We start from the raw sequence: 21,518 nt of genomic DNA on the forward strand, positions 1-21,518 counted from the left end.
GCCGACGCTATCATACGTGTATTCCCATATCGGCCGGTGTGCCAGCTCGAGCATTGATTTGATTTGATAGCGATTCGATTGATTCTGACATGTGCTCAGTGGATGGGCATTTGACCTGATACCTCAACGACATACATGCATTGCATACCATATATCATTGTTTAGATATCTGTGGTATATATGATTGGTTGTTCTATACGGGGCTTTGCTCACCCCCAAGGGGGGCTGTTGTTGGCTTTGTGTGTAGACAATGGCAGGTACTCCAGGATATCAGGAGACCGGAGAGGGTACTTCTGGTGGGAGCCACAGCTTGGGCTGAGGTTTATGTTTATGTCTTGTTCCCAGTATATATGTATATATATCTATATACCGGGGCATGTCCCGAGGATATGAGATGTTTGTATTTGATTAGTTGTGATTACGTGTGGGCATGATTATGACGTGAGATGAGATACTATTTTTAGTATTAAAATAAAATGACTTGGGCTCATTGTAAAGAAAATTTAAACTCGTTTTCCGCTGTGATTAATTAACCCTAATCAGATTGCATTGTAATAATGATTAGGAGCTAAGGGCCCCACAAATATCTAATTCGATATCCAAAAAACCCACACATATTCTTGAAATATATATATGTGTATGAATAAAAATAAAATTAATCAATAGATACAAGATTTAACAAATTTTATAAATAATTTATTAAATTTAAAGTTTTACGTTAAATAACTATTAAATTTAAAGTTTTACATTAAATAATATTAAATGTATTTTGTTATAATCCTTTAAGTAATTAAACTTCTAATTTTAGGAATCGATGTTGTTGATGAATTTACTGTCAACGAGAGTGTGTGTATATATATTATAAAGTATTTTTTATTTGTTTTCATATACTTTCAAAAACATATTAATTTTGAAATATTCTATTAAACAATTTTATGTCCCAAAATATCTTATATTAACTTCTCTCTAATAGCATTTTATCATATTTACCTAAAATCCTACAATGCAAAGTTTAATGATTCATCTATAACGAAAATTTCTGTATATATTGTTTCAAGAGTGAGTCTCATGTGAGACCGTCTCACAGATCATACCCTGCTCATATTCACAATAAAAAGTAATACTTTTAGCATAAAAATTAATATTTTTTTCATGAATAACCCAAATAAGAGATTCGTCTCACAAATACGATCCGTGAGACCGTCTCACACAAGTTTTTGCCTTGTTTCAAAACGAGAATATCCAAATAAGTGAGTAAAACAATAGTAGAGAACGATAAATTTGTTTTCAAACTCAATATACTTCGAGGCTTATTTGTCGCCACATAGGTGTATGATCAAGTATCGATCTGGCCCATGTAGCAAAACACGGGGCATAAATATCGATCACATAAATTGATCCCCTCAATCTATATAAAACTATAATTTATTGTTATAGGAAATAACCAATCAATAAGTATAAAAGACTAAATTAAAAATTTAAAGTTTAGGGGATGGAAGAGTTGTTAAGACTCGAGTTGACATGACTTGATATTTCCCGACGTCATATGGTCGGTTATCGTGTAAATCATATTACTCACGTAAATATTGTAGAGTATGCTCTGGATAGTCAGTATGCTCTGAAGGGTCGATATTTATTATCCTTTCTATTAGATCTTTTGACTATTCGTGTACATCATTCGATTTAACATTCTCGTATGGGTCAAGGGACGTCTAACTCATGCACGGTTTGTAACCATCGGTAAACTTTTTTTAAAAAAATTTAAAAATAAAAATAAAAACACAAAGACAAAAACCTATGTTGCGACGTGGCTGATTCTCATTGGAAGAGATAGCCATTTCTCCTGGAGTCCTCTCCAATGAAGCGCAGCCCTCGCTTCGGCGATTCCCAGTCTCAGCCTCCGCCCGAACCTAACCTTGTCTCGCACTGTTCGTTGAGATTTCGCTTCTTTTATCTTTCACATTAACACAACGCATTCATCTCTCTTTCTCTGCGATTCAAAACCCTAGAACTTAGATTCTACCAAATCGAAAATCGCCATTGGGGCTCCAATATTTCTCCACTCATGCTCATCCGGATATTCATGTTAGTTTCGTTTTTCTTCCAATCTCGAAACCTATTTCTTTGTTTCGTTGATATATTAAGGTAAACAAGTGTTTGGTGGATGGGGGGTGGCTCAGTATCGTGTATAGTGGCGTGGAGATATCTGAATATGGCTATTTTTGGGGCGTGAACTGTCCCTGTCGTGTTTCTGGCTCGTTGGGTAATTGTATTGGTTCAATTGTCGCGTGAGTCTGCAATTGATAATTTGCTCGCCTTATTTTTGTTGAGTTTTTTTTACCATGTTTCTTTATTTTGTAAATGATTGTGCTTTAGAATTGGGCAATCTCGACTGCTAAAGTGTTACTTTTCTTGGGTTATTTGGAATGTCATGTTTGTTTGTTGGCTAATGAAGACCGATTTCCAGTTATGGAATTATGGCGACTTGAAAGCTAGCTTAGTTAGAGTTAATCCTAATCTCTATTTGTTTATGTATGAGGTTTTACTATGCTTCCGCATCAATCTGTGCGTAAGGAGCAATAACTTCAGAAAGTTTGGTGTTTTATGTTGGCCATGTATGATTGGTTCCCTCATCATACTTCATATGACTTGCTTTGATTGAAATTTCACAGTTCATTTGATGATATATGATTGAAAGGAAGTGATGAAAGTTGATAAATTCTAGTTGTAAGTTGTAACACGAGTGTGACCATTTTGATTGGTGAAGTAAAATATGGTTTATCAACTATTGGGATAGCAAGAAGCTTTTTTTTTGGCGTTTTTGCTATTTCTTTTTGCACCGGGGAGTTATAGTTATTGACGTGTCCTTTTGATTTTCGGAAAAGGGAAACTAATTCGGAAGATGACTGTTAGAATATCTATTTTACTCCACTATTTCTTAAGCTTAGTTCTCATTGTAATGAAATGGTTGCCAATCAATCATTAGTAATAGGCTGTCCGTTATGTCTTTGTACCCATCGGTAATATTTAGTTGAAACTTTGAAGTCTTAGTGTTTTAGAGCACACAGTCAGTTATTACTGTGTCTACACACACTAGAGATCTGTATGCCAATGCTGTTAAGACCTCTTTGACTGTGTATGAGTGTGAAATTAAGTGCCTGTGAGTTATTGGTGTTGTTTGTTGTTTGCCATTTGCTTTCTCTCTTTGTACTTATCGAAGTGTATATTTTGCCAATTCCTTTTGTTTCCATTTGAGAACAATGAATCTATGCCTTGTCAGCGGCACTTTTTTCCTTGTCGATTACTTGTTCTCAAGACCACCATGGTCCAAATCACCTAACACATACCCGCTTTTAATTTGATTATTATTGCTCTTTCCTTGATGATGTGCAGAGCCGATATTTTGCCAACCATTATTATGTCCTGTATTAAATGGTTGTTACAACTCAGATAAATTTCAATATTAATCACTAATCACTGCATACTTTTGTTCTTATTGACAGCATTTGGTTTCTAAAGTGGTATTTTGATATTTTTGTAACGAGTGAACTCTTGACTGCTCATATCAGTAGGTTAGATGAAGGTGTAGAAGTTGGCAAGGATTGAAGGTTATTTTTCCGGAGAATTCGGTGTGGTCTTAAGTCTTCCATTTTCCCAGCTATAAAATGGTGGCCGGTATCCGATTCTAATATATCAACATACGCATACCAACACACAATATCTGAACAGTTTTGTGCAACAACCATCTATGCCTGGCAACGAATTTGGAGACAGGGTCCACAATTTTTTTGCGCAAGACGACACATTTCAGGGGCAGCCTGAATCTCAAGTGGTCGAAGGGAATTGGCCAGTGTTGAGCAACAATTTTTGGATTGGCAGCCAGAGACAGGCTGATGCACTACATTCAAACAACAAGATTTATAATTTACAAGATCCAGGTATTACTAGGCTGATTGTGCATCGGTTTTTCAACATTGAGTTCCTTCATCACCAGTTTAATAATTTCTCTGTATCTCATGAACAGACATTGATAGAGGGCAAGGCAGCTACCCTTTCCATGTGACACAGGGCTTGAACTTTTCTCAATCAAATGTGAGGGCTGATTTTAGTAAAATTCAGTCCCTAAATGAACAGCCAAATCTGAATGGCTACATGTTTGGAAATCAATTTCACCTCTCAAGACAGAATGAAGCAAACTTTTTGGCAGTCGATACAGATTCTGAACCGCATCACGCGACAACCTCAAGAGGATTTTCTGTTCATGAACTACAGAAAGTGAGTGGAATGGAAAATGGGGCAAAAACTTCACTTAGATCAGAAACATCTGTGCCTTCTGTAAGTTTGGATCTATTTGGTGGTCAGCAGCAGATGAGCCATCATCAATCAAGCATGTTACAGCCAGTGCAGCACCAGCATCCTGGGATCAATAACATACAGCAACAGCAACATCAACATCAACATCAACATCAACATCAACAGCAACAGCAACAGCAACAGCAACAGCAACAGCAGCTCATGATCAGGAAAATGCAAGATCTACAAAGGCAGCAACAATTCCAGCCACTTGAGATGAGGCAACAGAATCATATTAATCAGGTTCAGGCCTTTACTAAACAAGCATCTGGCAGGCACTCCACTTTGATTGATGGCAATCCAGTTTCTGATTTACAGCAGTATCCCTGGACAACTGAAGTCAGTGCAAACTGGATGAACCGTGGTTCTCCATCCATGCAAGGGATTCAAACTGGACTAGTTTTCTCTCCAAACATTGGCCAGACTCAGCATTTAGTGGATTTGGTGCCTCAATCTGCTGATCAATCACTTTACGGGATTCCTGTTTCTGGTTCAAGGGGTTTGAATTTAAACCAATATTCTCACAAGGTGACTGATAGATCTCCAATGCTGCAAATGTCAACCTCTAGCAATACTCTTCAGGGTAATCATAATTTTTTTGCGGACCAGGTTGGTTTAAATGATGAAGATACCATTGCGAGACAAAAATTTCAGAATGAGAATATGATTCGACGTACTCCTAGTCAATCTTTATATACTGAACCGAGAAATATGGGCAGTCTGCAGCAAGTGAATTCCATCCAAAGAAATGCTCCTCAGGACTTACTGGGGAGACAGGAGCTAACAATTCGACCTGAGACTCCAAGTGAAAAATTTAGGAGACCAGCTGCTGCATCCAGCAATGAGGTTGCCCTAGATCCAGCTGAAGAAAAGATTTTGTTTGGTTCAGATGATAACATATGGGCTGCCTTTGGTGATGCTGCTAACGTGCCTGGAGAATCTGGTAATTTGTTTGACAATGGTGAGTCTTTGAATGGTTTTCCTTCTATTCATAGTGGCAGCTGGAGTGCTCTTATGCAGTCAGCTGTTGCAGAAACTTCTAGCAATGATATAGTTCCCCAGGAGGAGTGGAGTGGTCTGATTTCCCACAATGCTAATGTTTCTTCAGCAAATCAGTCCTCTTCAGTTCACAATAACAATGTTAAACAGCAATCATTTTTGGTTGATGATAAAACGCGAATGCCTTCAGCACCTAGTCCTGGATCTATTCCCCCTTCTGGTGATAGCGATGTAAATAGTGTCGCAGGATTGAATCTCCTTGGACACAGGTTTCTGAATGAACCTGGTCAAAGACTGCCAAATGAGGTGTCTGAAAGATTTGTTTCTTTGAAAGAAGGTAACAAATGGTCCTAATTATATTCCACCACAAAAATCAGTCACTGGAGATAGTCAAATCTATAGAGATGCCTCTCAAAATTCTCCCGAAGCTGGGATGAGCGCTATGAAAATCTCCTCGTCTTGGGCACATCAACAGAGTGATTCTCAACAACAATCAAATGGTAGGAATGCTCTTTTAGCTATACCAACTGGTGGAGATAGAGGGTTAAATGTTCATCAGGCTGAGAAGTCCCAGAATTCAAAAAGCAATCAATTTAGGGTGATACAAGGAGAAGATGTTGGAGGTTCTTTATGGAAGTCAAATTCTGTTTTTAGATCTGCTACTGAGTTGGGTCCTGTTAAACCAACCATTGGAAATACCGGAACAAATAAAGTTAGACTTAGTTTAAATGATGCTGCTTCAGTTGCTAACTCATACAGTGTGGGTGTAGCTGATGAAACAAATCCATTTTTTCACAACACTAACAAAGTTAATCAGTGGAAGAATAGCAGTTCTTCTACAATTTACCAAGAGGGTAAAGATTTGGGTAGAACGCCACACCAGGCTATTGAACATAATCAGGGTTTGGACTCTTTGAATAGCTGTGAAAAGGAGGAAGCTACAAGACATGAGATGGAAAATTATGACATGAAGGAAAATTCTAATGATAGCCATCGCTCCAACTTATCTGGGCACACTTCTGGTGGCTTCAGAGAAACTGGATCAGGTGCGAGTGATTCAAAATCTTTGCCCCCTGCGAATCAAATGTTAACCAATCAGTTATCTAGGAAAATTTCTGTTCCTCGTAAATTTCAGTTTCATCCTATGGGAAATTCAGATGAGGATGCAGAACCTTCATATCACCTGAAGCAATCTACCAAGGTACAGGCCATGTCGCAACCAATTTCCAATCTTGACCAGTATCCTAGAAATTCTAAAGTAAATGAACAGGTGATTTTATAAAATTTAACAATTTGTGTAATTCACTCCTCGAAAGTAAAAATCTAATAGTTTATTTACACGGGCAGGGGCAATCCGCCGAGCTTCAGAAATACAATAAAGTGACGAATGAAGAACCACCCCATGTTGGTTTACCTGGTTATGCACCAACTATATCTGTTTCCTACAGTCGACCCTTTGATTCTTTCACCCCAAACACTGTCTCTTCGTCAGGGTACTTATTTTTTTCATTTCTTTTCATACTAAATTAGTTATTATACATGTTGGGATACTCTTTTGACATTATCTATTCAATCTAGCCAAAACATGCTGGAGCTTCTTCCCAAGGTCGATCATTCTAGTGGTCATGGTGACATGATGCACTTAAGTTCTGAGGGTAAGGTATCCACACAGTTACCTGAAGCGAAAAAAGTTGATGGGACTGCTGGTTGCTTTCAGCAAAATCAATCTTCTGTTTATCAAGGTTTTGGTCTGCAACTTGGTCCTCCATCTCAGCGGGGACAGGTTCCTGACCACTCAGCTTCATCCCAAAAAGCTCAAAGCTCGGTTAATTCAATGTCTATTAGTCATGCTGCAGCAGAAATGGGAGAGAAAGGCCAACAGATGGTCCCTACATCTGCAATTCAATCATTGAATTTTCCTCGTGGTGAATTCCAGGCTGAGTTTAAAAATAACAGACCTGCAGTATCTCCGCGATATAGTGGAAATGATGAGAGACATCGAAACTTTCAAGAAGCATTTAGTTCAGGTTCTCCGCATTTGAGTCAACTTCGAAATCAGCAAGTAATGAGATCAAGTGGAAAAATCACGATGAATCAGCACGTCGACTCATCTTTCAGCAGTGATGTTTCAAACAATATAAGGGGATCCATGGAGACAGTTTCGCCCGATACTCTTGGAGATATTCAAAAAGCTAATGTTATGTCGTCACGGGGTATGACCCAACAGGCTGGCCCTAATGATGCACATGAACGAGGTCCAACTTCAATTGCATCAGCCAGGGATCCGTTGCATGCTTCTCAGCATTTTAGTATGCATGGTATATCTCATCAGGGAAGTTCCCTCAATGCATTACATAATTTAACGACCAATGTCTACACCAGTCAACATTCTTTGGGTTCACATTACCAGAAAGCATCGTCACCATTCTCGGACTTAACCCAACCAAATACTGGGGAATCAAGTTCTGCTCCCCTGACTCAAGGCAGTATGAATGTTTGCAAAGGGGGTGACCTCTCTTCCGACTTGAGATCAATTTATGTGAATTCTCCTGGTGTTGTTGATGGGGAAGAGCAAAGGTTGAAAGAAAGTGCTGGACCCTCATTGTCATCCATCAGAATTGACACAACCAACAAGAATCATTCTGATGTATCTCCCCTTGATTTGTTTTCAACTCAGAAAAATATTGAAGCCTTTGGTCGATCCCTGAAACCTAATTCCTTCTCCCATCAAAATCATGCATCGCTAAACCAAATTAAGGCCCTGAAGGATGCAGGGGCTGATCCTTTCTTTAGGGTCTCTAAGAGAATGAAAGGACCTGATGATTGCTTAGATGCTGACCGAGTAGCTTCAACAGCTGGGCAGCAAAATGATCGCGGTCTTATACTTGGAGATTCTTTGGGTTCAAGTACTGGAGTTCCTTCTGATGATTTGTGGATGCCAAATTTCCTTTTGGCAGCCGATGCCTTGCAGATAAACCCCTCGCAGCATGGAAATGTACCCTCACAGGATATTCTGTTGCGTGGTGCAAAAGAGTCTCATAGCAACTCTTCTACTGATTATACCACCTCAGTTAGAGCTGAGTATCCTGAGGTTAGCCCACAGATGGCCCCATCCTGGTTCAATCAGTATGGTACTTTTAAAAATGGGCAAATGTTGCACGGTTATAATGCACATAAATTGATCCCCTCAATGTCAGGAGAACTTGGAAAGTCTCCAAGTGTTATGGATACCCTTGGTTCAGAGGAGAAAGGTACTGATGCCCCCATAGATGCATGTCAAATTAATACGACCCATCCAACGTCTACCTCTACATTAGTAAATGCGCCTTTGTCGTCTGGTCGCTCATACGAGCTGAATGCCACTGCTCAAAATCTTGTGGTATCGAGACCTAAGAAGCGTAAGACTGCTACTTCTCAGCTTCAACCATGGCACAAAGAAATAGTAGTTGGTTCACAAAATCTTTCGAGTCTGAGGTGGTAATCATGAACCAGTTTTTCTCTCATTATTCTATTATGTTTTTTTCTGCAAAGTTGTGTTTATGATGTTAGTGAAGATTCAGGATTTGTTTGTTGGAATTTTGTACCATGTTAGTAGCTTTTTACAATTCTTCAGGTTTGTCTTGCTCTATAATTTAATTTGTTAATCTGAATGACTATGCTGCATGCAGTGTGGCAGAAACAGTGTGGAGTCAAGTGGCAAATTGTCTAAAAGAAAAGGTGTGTTTGAGTTGTTCTTACTCTTTCTTCATTAGGGACTTCAACTCTCCCATGGTTCTCTACATTTTTCATTTCTTCTGCTGATGGCAGGTTGATGATGATGCTGAATTGATCGAAGTTGGACCATCATTTCGTAGATCTAAAAGAAGGCTTATCTTGACAACACAGCTCATGCAGCAGTTATTTTTCCCCCCACCAGCAGCTATCCTGTCTGCTGATGCTAGTGTTAAATGTGAGAATGTGGCTTATGCTGTTGCCAGAGCCTTGCTGGGAAATGTCTGCAGCGCAGTTTTTCACTCAAGTGGTTTGGACTTACCCGGTGAAAGTGTGGAACTGTAAGAACTTATTTGAATATTCCTCCAGCAATGTTGAATCAGTTTAAAGCCTTAATCTTTCGAATTTGTCAGGTTTTTGGATTTTTTTGATGAATTGATTCTCTTTTCTGAATGACTAGCTCTTATCTCTAAACTTTGTTAGACTTTCTGCTAAGGGTAAATCATCAGAGATAAATGTTGATCGGTATTCCGGAAAAGTTATGGAAGGTTTGACGGGAAGATTGGGGAAGCTGGAAAATGATTTCCTGAGGTAAATCTTTGCACATTTCTTGATTTTTGGTATGTTTGTTCCTATAGATTTTTACTTGATCTAAACTGCCAATACTTTGTGCGATCCAGTCTAGTACGTTTTGAGTTGCTGAAAACCAACATAATTTTATTTTGCTTTGGCAGATTGGTTTAGATGAACCATTCTAGTTACTTTCTGTCCTGACTTGTAATTTTTTTTTGTATATTTTGCTTATTGTGAAGTGTAATAACTACAAGAAAATTTAAGTACTTGAATTCTGTAGATAAAATAATTTATTTAAGCTATATATTTATTCAAAGCTATTGCACACCATGTGCAGAAGCAGCTAAGACTGAAAATTGCATCTGTGCTTTTATATGGAGATCCTTTCGAAGACAAATTCTGAACTCTACCATGCATAAGTGTTCAATAAAATCAGATGTTAGCAGTCTTTACAGCTTATGCAATTATAGTTTGTGACCAGTATCTGAAGATATGGGATAATCTAAACATATCAACATGCAACAACACTGACTTGAAAGTATATTATTCTAATTTTTTGGGGGATATAATATTTTGTTCTGTTCTTAATTATGCCCAGATCTTATATTGAATTGTTTCCTATATATTTAAGTACATATATAAAACAAATATATATCCATACATATTTCACATTGTATCTAATCTAAGTCATAAAACTTTGAACTTAAGAGGATTAAACCCTATTACTATAATCATCCCACTAACATTGAGTCACTTTTCATGCTGTATGTCAGCCACCAACTAATTTTTGAAGAACGTGTTTGGATATTTAGTATTTTTAAAAAAAATAAATAAAGAAATCACATGTTTTAAAAAGAACTCTTTGTTTTTTTAAAGCACCTTTGGATAATTTTGTGATGCTTTGAGTCTTTCTCAAGTACTTAAAATAGAAATCATTCCAATGTTTTGTCTTATTTTTATTTTTTGAAGAAATTGTTGGTCTCATGTGTGACATCTTGAGATATAAATATGAAAATAAAAGTATACAACCGTCAACCGGACACTAAGTTTACGTGGAAAACCCAAAAAATTATTAGGGTAAAAACTACGGGCGTGATGAAAAGAATTCTACTATAATATTTTATGGTGTACAACCACCACTCATAGTGTTTTTAAAGAGATTACACGCTCTTAATACATGATCATGTTGGACAGAACAAGAGCCATGTTAAGGATCGCGGTCTAGCCAAGTTATTTTGAGCAGAAGTAGTCGAGACCGTTAGTTATATCGTCAATTGTTCTCATTCAATGACGGTTGATCTGAAGTTTCCGATGGAGACGTGAATTGGGGAGCCGACTGATTATTTTCGTTTGCATACATTTGGAGTCATGTGTACGTTCTGTACAATGATCAAGAAAGATCGAAGTTGGATTCAAAATCCAGAAAGTGTATCTTCTTGGGTTATGATGATGGAGTAAAAGGGTTTCGCTTGTGGGATCTTTCTGTCCACGAGCTTTTCATCAGCAGAGATGTTATCTTCGAGGGAGATAAAGTAGACAAATGACACTAAATTTAGAAACTACTATATGTCTGGTGGAAAATATGACCGACGAAGGTCAAATTTCTTGTGAAGCAGTACTATGAGTACGAGAAACAAGAACATGTCGAGTCTGAGGTTTCCAGGGCGATGCAAGTTCATCGAGACAAAAGTGACAGAATGATTTGGCTTTCTCAGAACAATTATTTGAAGAAAGTCTTGGTATATTTCAACATGCAAGATAGTTTTGACCATTTTCTTGTTACTTCAAGTTCTCCGAGACGTGTCGTAGCAACGAAGTAGAGCAAATTGAGATGTCTCGAGTACCGTATGCATCAGTAGCGAGAAGTTTTATGTTCGACATGATCTATACAACATCGGACATTGCTCAAGCAGTGAGAACAGCTAGTTGGTATATGACGAATCCTAGATTAGAGCATTGAATTACTGTTAATAAGATCCTTAGATACATTAAGGGTACATCAAATGTTGCATTATGTTTTGGAGGATCGGATTTTATAGTTAGGGGCTATGTTGATTCAGATTATGCAGGTGATACCGCTAAGAGAAAATCTACTATTCGTTATGTGTTTACACTTGCAGGGAAAATAGTAAATGAGTTTCAAAACTGCAAACAGTTGTGGTGTTATCTATAACATATGAAGAATATATGACAACTACTCAACAAGAAGACAATATGAATTAAAAGATTATTGGAGGAAATTAAGTACAAACAAGAAAATGTTCATTTGTTTTGTGACAGTCAAATTGCTTTGCTCGTTGTAAGGAATCCAACATTTTATTCTAGGACTAAATACATTGGAGTTCAGTTTCATTTTATTCGAGAAATAGTGAAAAAAGAAGGGTTAATATATTGAAAATCCATATAAAGGATAACATAACTGATGTGCTGAATAAGCCATTGAACATTCATAAGTTTGAATGATGTAGATCCTCAATTGATTTAATAGAAACGTAAGTAGCAGAGAATTACAAGATTGAATTGATGTCCAATGATGTGTGGAGATGTGTTTGATTCTCAATCAAATCTCCAAGTGAGAAAAATGTCAGCAAATTAATGGTGACATATGGTGGGTGAATGGTGGCAGACAACACTGATGATGGTTGGTGGCAGATTTGGAAATGTGAAGAAATTCAGATGCAAGTTAATGCATTTAATATAAGAATCCACACTGAATATTTTATTCATCTCATTCTCGAGTTCTTCTCTCCTCTCAGCACATTCTTATTTGAGTGTGTTCTATAATATTTTTGATGTTTTTTGTTCTCCTGTATCGAGAGAGAGTGAAATATAGTGAGTGATTATACACCATAAAATATTATAGTGAAATAATATAAGGATTTTCCACTTAATCTCTTAGTTCAGTTTAATACTTTATTTTCATATTTGTATCTCAAGATGTCATACTTGAGACCGACAAGTGATATCGGAGTCTTGGTTTAAACTTTCTTAAAAGCATGCTCTGTGGTTGCAGCCTTGAGTCCTTGACTGATCTTTTACAACATAAAATATGTTTTTGAGATTTTTTTATTAAGGCTAGATTGTTTTGTCCAGTCTACTAAATTGTTGTAGACATAATGACATATATGTATGAGATAACAAAGTTCAATAAGAGCATTTTACGTTGTGAAAAATAAAGATATAAATAGTTAAGAAAGGAGAATTGCTTGACGGCTGTTGGAGACCAAGGTTTATGTGGAAAACCTAAAAAATTATTAGGGTAAAAAACTTGGGCAAAATAAAAAGAATTCGACTATAATATTTTATGGTGTGCAAACACTCATTGTGTTTTCAATGAGAACACATTCTCTTAATACAGAAAAACAAAACACCTCTCAAATATTATAGAACAACACATTCAAGTAAAAATGTATTGAGATTAGAGAAGAACTCGACAATATGATGAATACAATGTTCGGAGATGACCTATTTATAGGTGATTTTTCATATCAGATGCATTAAATTGCATCAGAATTTCCTTCACATTTCCGAATGTGCCCAGCCATTATCAATGTTGTCTGCTACCATTCAACCACCACCTGCCACAAATAATTAGCCGACAGAAATGTTTCGGGGAAAGAATTTTTGAGATGAATTTGTGAGATAAAAGGAGATGGCTGAAATTATTTTTATGGATATTTTTTTATGTTGCGCGACAAATCATATAAAATCGGTAAATTTAATAAGATGATATTTGTGTGGGTGATTGATTAGGGTGAGATATATTAAAACTTTGAAAATATGTTTTTAGATTAAAATATAATATAATAAGATAACAAATTTTTGAAGTGTTGAGAAGCTGAATTAAATGTAACAATTATGTTGAGATTATAAACTGGTGAAAATATATTTTGAGGAATAATAAAAGTTCAAGTGATATTATTTGATTTTATTCTGTGGAAGGAAGTATGGGTTTTTTTTTAAAAGAAATCAAACCAAGCGTATGGAGCTTGGGAAATCAAAAAATTAGTTCATTTTTCTGCTTAACTTGTTTTTAATATGTAAGAAAAGATTGCTTCTTAGCTATTGTGTTAAAATATGAAATTGCATTAATTTTTTAGACAAATGTCTTTTAAATAAAATGAATTTTGAAGCTAGGTACCTTCGTATTCAAAATAAATTTTAAAGCATATTTGATAAAAATAATGCAAGAAACTCTTGCCTCTTGGCAGAACATCGGTTCCATCAATATGTGTATGTAGCTACCAGTTCGCGCGGGGGAGTGAAACGAGTTGTAGGTAGCTACCAGTATGCCCGGAATTTAAGCTTGTGATGATCCCTTTAGATAATGAAGGAAAATTGACCCGACGAAAAAGGAATAGAAGTATTGATGTGAATGACAAGCCCCATAGAGAAGTATGTTGGCACTTGGCAGTTTATGGAAAGGTTTCAATGGAGAAATAAACTCTGGGTTATTAAGTTCAAAAGCAACCAACCCATTCTAGCTCCTATTTCTATTTTCTCACGAATATAGTGCCTCTCTCTTGCCTTTTTTGCTTTCAATACATATTATCATATGAGATATGTGACTAGCGACATGGAGCGCCTGTTTGTATGGAAAGAGTGACATCTTGAACCTTAGTGGCGAAGAAGTCTATTAAAACTACCACACCATATTGGTGTCTCGTGGGAAGTTTGAATGGATGATAGCATTTTTTGATGAGTAATTGTTTCCATGCTGTGGAGATTATCATTAATATTTTTTAAACTTGAAGATGTAAATCTTGCTCAAGGGAGAGAGTTTTGGAAAAATTATATATGTAATTTGATATCTAATTTGAAGTGTGCTGTTTTGATTTAATAACTTCTGATTGTTCAATATCATAATATATCTTCTGAGAAATGCATAATTTAATTGGAAGTGTATTTGCAATGTTTTTTTCATAACATAATAGCTCTACTGCATAGGTGGCGTGGTACTCGCAGCTGACACAATTGACGGAGTTGAGAGAGGCCAAGAGCCACTAGGATGCAATAAGTCTAGGGGATGAACCTTTTTTCTGATAAAAAAACTTGTCACTATTTAGTCTTGGAGAATAGGAATCTAATATCGCCTGAAATAATTTTACATGGATTTTTTTGGAGAAGATAAATGAGTCAAGCTTTGCTGGCACATTTTTATTGAAATATTTTAAACAAACTAATAAATGCGAGTGCAATTAATGATATTGAAGAATGATATATCATCATCGAAGTATTTTAATTAAATGAACCATATGCTCGAGTCAGACCTGACTGAGCAGTGGTCTTGCTTGGACGTTTTCATGTTCATCTGAGCTCAAGCATTGAAAGCATCCAATTAAGTTCTCTGCGGATTTCAGAACCCATAAAATTATTCAAACTCAGCTAAAACTTCAGAACTTTTTTGATCATGCTTGGCATGGTTATGTTTGTTCACTCATACCACAAATGCGATATCTAGATCATTTGATTTGTTCCTTTCTTATCGCCAAACTTTTACATGCTACTTATATTGCTATTAAGTGAGAAAGTGGAGTCAGTTACTGACAGCATCCATCGAGGCCAGTTTACTTGTAATATAAGTGTATGTGATACGCTTAACTGACTATTTGACCTTATTCTCTAGTAATTATCTTTGTTTGTTGTGGAAGCAGTAGATAGAAGACTATCTGGATGACTGGCATGGATAAAAAATTTACATGGTTCTGCTTAAATGTGTGATTTGGAGAAATAAAATGAAATTAGAGGGTAGTAAATGGTTTGACAAAATCAACTTGGTTTTCCAGTTTTATAAATAGTTATGGAAACCTATCTTCTTCTTCTTCTTTTTTTTTTCTTATTTTTTTATTATAACACACGTGGGGAGGGGTATCGAACCCGAGGAACCGGCTAATCCGGCAGGGGGTAAGACCGCCCGGTCTCGAAACCTATCTAGTTTCCTGGCCTTCCCTTGAAAATTATGTATCTTAATTATTTCCATCGCCATGAAGAATTCTTTTTGTTGACTGAATTCAGCTCAACTTGGTTTCAGTTTTCTTTACATTTCAAAAAAAGTTTTCGATGTTTGGTTATATTATTAGATTTGATCTGGGCTGGTGTTGTGTCCTATCTGGTGTTAGTACTTTCCTTGTTTCAATCTTTCCCGGTTATGCTCTTCTCCTTTTCTTCAATTTCATCTCTTGTTTTTCTCCCTTTTGCCACTTTCCCATTGTTTGACTTCTATGTTTCAGATTGGAGAAAAGTTCTTCCATATTTGACGTGAGAATGGAATGCCAGGATTTGGAGAAATTTTCTGTCATCAATCGATTAGCTAAATTTCATGGTCGAGGGCAAACAGATATATCTGATACAGCTCCTTCTCACAAACCTTTGCCACAAAGATATGTATCTGCTATTCCCATGCCTGGAAGCCTACCAGACACGGTACAATGTCTATCATTATAGTAATTGGTTGATTTATTTGATCATGTTTTCGTGGCCTACTGTTGAAATCACAGTGTGTTGGCAACATCATGTTCCCTGAGATGGAGGCTGTTTAATTCGTTCGATATAGGCCATCTATGTGTCTTCCTTGGGAATTACAAGTTAAATTTATGTATATTTATTGAATTGCTCTACATTTGGGTACCCTGTCATTTTTTTACCAAAAAGGGGATCGTGAAAATGTATTCCGGCATTATTGTTTCAAACATGGGAATACACGAAAGCTTGTCTCACAAACCTGCGACTTAAATTGTTGTTCTTGGGGAATGGTACGCCTTATGTCATCTACTCAAAAGAACTGGGTTGCTTGGGTTTATTTTCTGTGGCACCAGTCATGCAAGTTCGAATTTGAACTAACTATGCTCGATTCAGCTCGATTCGATGTTAGAAAATTAACGATTTCGTGTGTTAGCTCAAGCTATTGAGCTTGCTGATTGTGCATATAGATAAATACCATTTCGGGTTGATTCCAATAATTTGAAGCCTAACAGGCACGTGATGATCTCTGAATATTCCTTTTGCGCTAGATGCAAAAGCTTTGTTTATGGGAAAAACATAATTTTCGGTCGCATTATGAATGCATGCATAAGTTAATTAAATTTTTAAAATTTAATTTGAAGTTTGGAAATTTAATTTTTGTATCTTTGTTCAAATGTGAAGTTATTGTTGCTTTTTGTAAAGTATTTTAAGAAGTTTATTTAATAATTATATGATTCTATATTCAATTCTCTTTATCACTAAGAAATTTTGAAGAAAAATTAAGAGAATGTATGAGAAAATTCAATCATTGTATATGTAAATATGTAATATCTGTACTATTTTATAATAATCGAGGGATGTAGAACATAATTTGCTTATAAGATGACCATATCATCCCTAATTTTAAGAATATAAAATATTATATACTTTTTTAAAAAAACAATATAATAATAAATAAATTTTAAAAACAACTCAAGATTATGTATGTTATATACATGTCCAATATTGACCGACAAAAACTTGGGTAAGATGGTCTTATGAGTCGTATTTTGCGAGATATATCTCTTATCTGAGTTATTCATGAAAAAATATTACTATTTATGTTAAGAATATTATTTTTTATTGTGAATATCGTTATAGTTGACCTGTATCACAGATAAAGATTCGTGAGATCGTCTCACAAGAGACCTACTCATATTGATATCAATTGAATTTTACATAAATATTCTTATTAAAAATAAAATATATCATATGACGTCTAGTTTTCCAATTTTGAAAATTCACATATTTATATTTTTATAAAAAAATAAATCGTTATTATCCGAACAATAATTACATAAAAAATAATCTCAAATACTTTCAATATTTTTTTTTTATAAAAATAAAATCTGACTAATATTTTTTTTAAAAAAACAATATCAGATAATTTATGAAATACTTATTTTAAATATTTCCCATCTTTTCCTCTTTGCCCTCCTCCTTTCCCACTTCTTTTCCGGCACGCTGTCTCAGTGTACCCTCCGTTCAACTTTCTTTGCGCCAACGCTAAGGATCTTAGGTATTTCAAATCCGATTAGTATTTATCTTGATGCTTAATCTGTATTTGTAAGTGACAGCGTAGATTTGATGCATTGTCTACCAAATTTCAATGCTTTTTTTTTAAAAAAAATTTGTTGTTGTTTAATTAGCGAGCTTTAGACTCGCTGCTCTGTGGATGATTTTGTTGTTTTCATATGAATTTAGTGTGATGTGATAAGAACAAAAAACGGGATAATGATATGAAGTTAATGCCGCGGTTTTATTGAATTAGACTTGATGTCTCAACTTCTGTAGATGTTCATTTGTGACAGCATCTTACAATCCTTTTGCTTTATTTAATGTTATGATATGAAATGGTGGATTGGTGGTTGATAGCAGGATATGCTAAATGTTTCTGTCAAGCAGGCTAAAATATGCTGTTGTATGAGTTGTTTTTCATTAAAACTGGTGCAAGCTGAAAATTTTAGGCCTAAACTAACTAGAATGGATTACTTTCAAGTTTAAGGATCTTATTTCGTTCTTGAAACTTATATGTTCCGAATTAAGCCCGGTTTTCCCTGCCAAAAGTACCCTTAGTCTGGTAGAGGGTGCATGATTTCAGCAATACTAGTGGAAAGATTCATATATTTGCTGTATTTTTGGTCTCGTGTCTCTGCCTTTTAAATTTGCACTAGGCGTCGGTTCTGTACCGAAGAAGCCCTTTGCGAGTTAAGCTACTTCCACTTTGTTGCTCGATTCTATTTTGATCTCTTACCAGCTCTGGGAGGGGGTCAAGTACTTGTTAATGTGAATTGAATTTTATCTTTCTACCACGTTACTGGCAGATCGTAGTTTCTGTTCTTTAAACTTCTTTATCATATCACCCTCCAGATAGGAAGCAATTTTAGTTGCTCTGTATAAAGGAGGCAAATGAGGCTTCTGAGTGAAACATGGTTGTGGGTTCGCAGTTTGGTAAAGGTACACACACAGTCCTTTATCCTCTTTCAGTTCTTGTTTATTTTGAAATTCTTATATATTGTCTGCTTTAAGTTCCAAATGGAACAAATGATCATCGATAATATTCACTTAAAATGATAACTACAGTTTTCTAGACCCACCTCCCGCACAATTTTACGAGATAAAGCCATAGCCATAGCAGGACGAGTCACCATAACGAAAAATGAAGAATGTTCGCGGGTTTCTTGTCCCGTGTGTTTGAACATACTTCAGGCGCCCCACGATGCCGATATTCGAATGACACTGGCTGTGCACTTGAGTCTGTGGCACCCCGAGGATGTGAATTTGCAGTGGGATATTATGCACAACAAGAAGCAATCTTTCATTCATCTGCCTTCCCTAGTCTTGGGTATCGGATTAGCTCTTTTGTGCTTGTCAACCAAAAATCAACCCCGACTTTTGGCCTTTAAGAGGAAAGGGAATTCCAGTGCAGTTTAGATTATAATGCGTGTTCTTAAATTGTTTCAATTTCATATCTTTTTGTTTATATTATATCATGTTGTACAAAACCGTGGCAAATATTTACTTTTTTTCTTTATATTGTATCAATAATCTTCCAAATTGTTAATCGACTTCAGATCATATTAATTCCCAAATATTTACAATTTTTTGAAATAGAAATATAGATTAATAAATATAAATCAAGAAGTGGGATGCTTCCATGAACCACAGCTACCAACATTCCTTGATCGTCACGAAGCACACAACCATAACCTGCATCTTTTCGGATTTTTTATGGGAGTTTCATGGCTCAAACAGATTTCCGAATGATCCCAGAACTTGTTTGGTGTGGGTGCCAAATGATTTCTCATAAGAACTTTGTATCCACTCTTCGCAGGGTATCATCAAGCCACGACCAAAGTGTCCTCAAAATCATATCGGCTTAAAGGAATGGGTTGTATTGGCCTTTGATCTATCTCGCTCACTACACAGATCCTTGACGAAATCAATATCCCAAGAACCATCCGTAGAGCTTCTCAATGAATCCACAGTAACGTAATGAAAGTCTGGAGGACAGGCTGATTCTATATACGAGCTGGTGTGGTCCGGAAGCCACGGGATATTCCAGATCTCAACATGCCGGCCTGATCCCATTCGCCGCCGAGCCCCTTGTCTAAGAAGTCCTTGAGTGGCCATGATACTCATCCAAGCATACCTGAGATTAGTACCTATCGATGCATCCAGAAAGTTGCCTTCTGGTTAATATCGTGCTTGAAACCATCGTTTCCATTTTATGCCGCCACTATTGATTCAAGATTTTCCCCACCAAAAGGAGTCCATGGTGCGCTCAAGCTCCTCACATAAGAAATAGGCAAAAGAAAGACACACATGACATGATGGGAGAGCTTGCACCACTTCCTTCAATAAAACTTCTTTCCCAGCCCGAAATAATAATTTGTACCTCCAACCATGCATTCAACTCCACGCCTTCTCTTTTAGGAATGCAAAAATTTCAGATTTATTTCTGCCCACAAGTGAAGGAAGGCCAAGATAACTACCATGATTTAGGGTGCAATGCACACCCAAAACTTCAAAGATTGTTTCATATCCAGAGACACATTAGCACTAAAAGAAATGGTAAGACTTGACAAAATTTACAATCTGACCTGAAGCAAGTTCATATTTATGAAGTGTCAGCACGAATCTTTTCACTTTCCTCAACCGTGGTTCGAAAGAAAAGAAAACTGTCATCGGCAAAGAAGAGGTGATATATTTCTGGGGTTTTTCTGGCAACTTTGTTCCCAAAGAATAGTTCCTCTGTTCGTCTCATAAGTTAAGAGAGCGGAGAGACCCTCTGCACAAAGGGGACAATGGTTCTCCTTGAGGAAGCCCACGCTGAGTCAAGATTGGGCTAATATCATACCCATTGTGAGTTTTCATATATGGAACTGAAGAAACACATAGCATTACCAGATTCACCCATCTCTGATGAAAGCCTAACCGATAGAGCATGTGTTTCAGAAAAGGACATCCAACTCGCTCGTAGGCCTTAGACATATCGATTTTAAGTGCTGTCATACATTTCTTCCCCTGCCTCTTACGCCTTTAAATAATGTCCAATTTCAAATGCAATCATCACATTATCTGTTATAACAGGCACTCAAGAATTCTGATATAACATTATTGATCACACCCTTCAATCCTTTAATTTTTGTTGATCACTGAAGAGTAGTGGGAGTGAACAGGGTGCATCTTTCAAGAACTTCGAAAAGTTTGTTGATCACCTCAAGAAATTATGAAGATCAGAACCTAGTAATTATGTATTGTTATCTTGTCCTGTTTTAATTTTCAAATATGTTGCTGTTCTTTTTCATATTAAAGAGTATTAATCACACAATTCTTAATATAGGGATGCATGAAATATGTGATGTTCTTTTTCACCCTTTTTGACAAGTGCGAACAACATAAAGGCACGTTCAAAGCTTATTTAATTATGTGATGAACAAGATTAATTTAACTCTCTCTAAAATATTTTTGAATATCCTCAAGTATTAATCCCCTCTTCACTTTCTGCCAAAGCTTTAGCATAAACCCTCTCGATCCTCTACTATCCTTTGTACTTTCCCGCATACCGCCGCTTGTTTTTGGGCAAGAAATCTTCTTCGTATTCATGCTCTCTTTACATATTTGTTTCAAACGGTTAACATGGAATGGCGACTTCAGGTAAAACAGACAGGGAGATGAAGCACCATTTGATGCACGAATGGCTCGGTTAAGCTGTCTGGTGATGGCCTTGAGTTCGTACGAGTCGAGGAGGTTGCTGCCATTGTTAGTTGGGCTTAGTTTGTAGATGGGAGCGAGTGTATATGCAGGAGAATTGGTTGATTTGATATCCATTGAAACTCCTCTTTTTCATTGTTTTGAGTACGTTTTATGTGCTGTCT

The 21,518-nt window shown here is 36.4% G+C and overlaps 1 protein-coding gene and 1 long non-coding RNA gene across 2 annotated transcripts; both read left to right on the forward strand.

Moving 5' to 3' along the window:
* The first annotated feature begins 1,836 nt into the window (after positions 1-1,836).
* LOC140819031 (uncharacterized) lies at positions 1,837-16,429 on the forward strand. Its single transcript, XM_073179035.1, is given in 10 exon segments — positions 1,837-2,288; positions 3,570-3,938; positions 4,025-5,701; positions 5,703-6,622; positions 6,700-6,845; positions 6,931-8,829; positions 9,021-9,069; positions 9,160-9,404; positions 9,547-9,654; positions 15,867-16,429. Coding segments are annotated over 9 exon segments (5,448 nt in total). The 5' UTR covers positions 1,837-2,288; positions 3,570-3,748; the 3' UTR covers positions 16,081-16,429.
* A 1,106-nt stretch (positions 16,430-17,535) lies between these two features.
* Positions 17,536-19,190, forward strand: LOC140819550 (uncharacterized). The gene is made up of 3 exons (XR_012115235.1): positions 17,536-17,656; positions 18,508-18,594; positions 18,721-19,190. It is a non-coding gene; the product is annotated as an uncharacterized lncRNA (long non-coding RNA).
* The last annotated feature ends 2,328 nt before the right edge of the window (positions 19,191-21,518 follow it).

The sequence above is a fragment of the Primulina eburnea genome, chromosome 18, assembly GCF_022965805.1.
Source record: "Primulina eburnea isolate SZY01 chromosome 18, ASM2296580v1, whole genome shotgun sequence".
Taxonomy (NCBI): domain Eukaryota; kingdom Viridiplantae; phylum Streptophyta; class Magnoliopsida; order Lamiales; family Gesneriaceae; genus Primulina; species Primulina eburnea.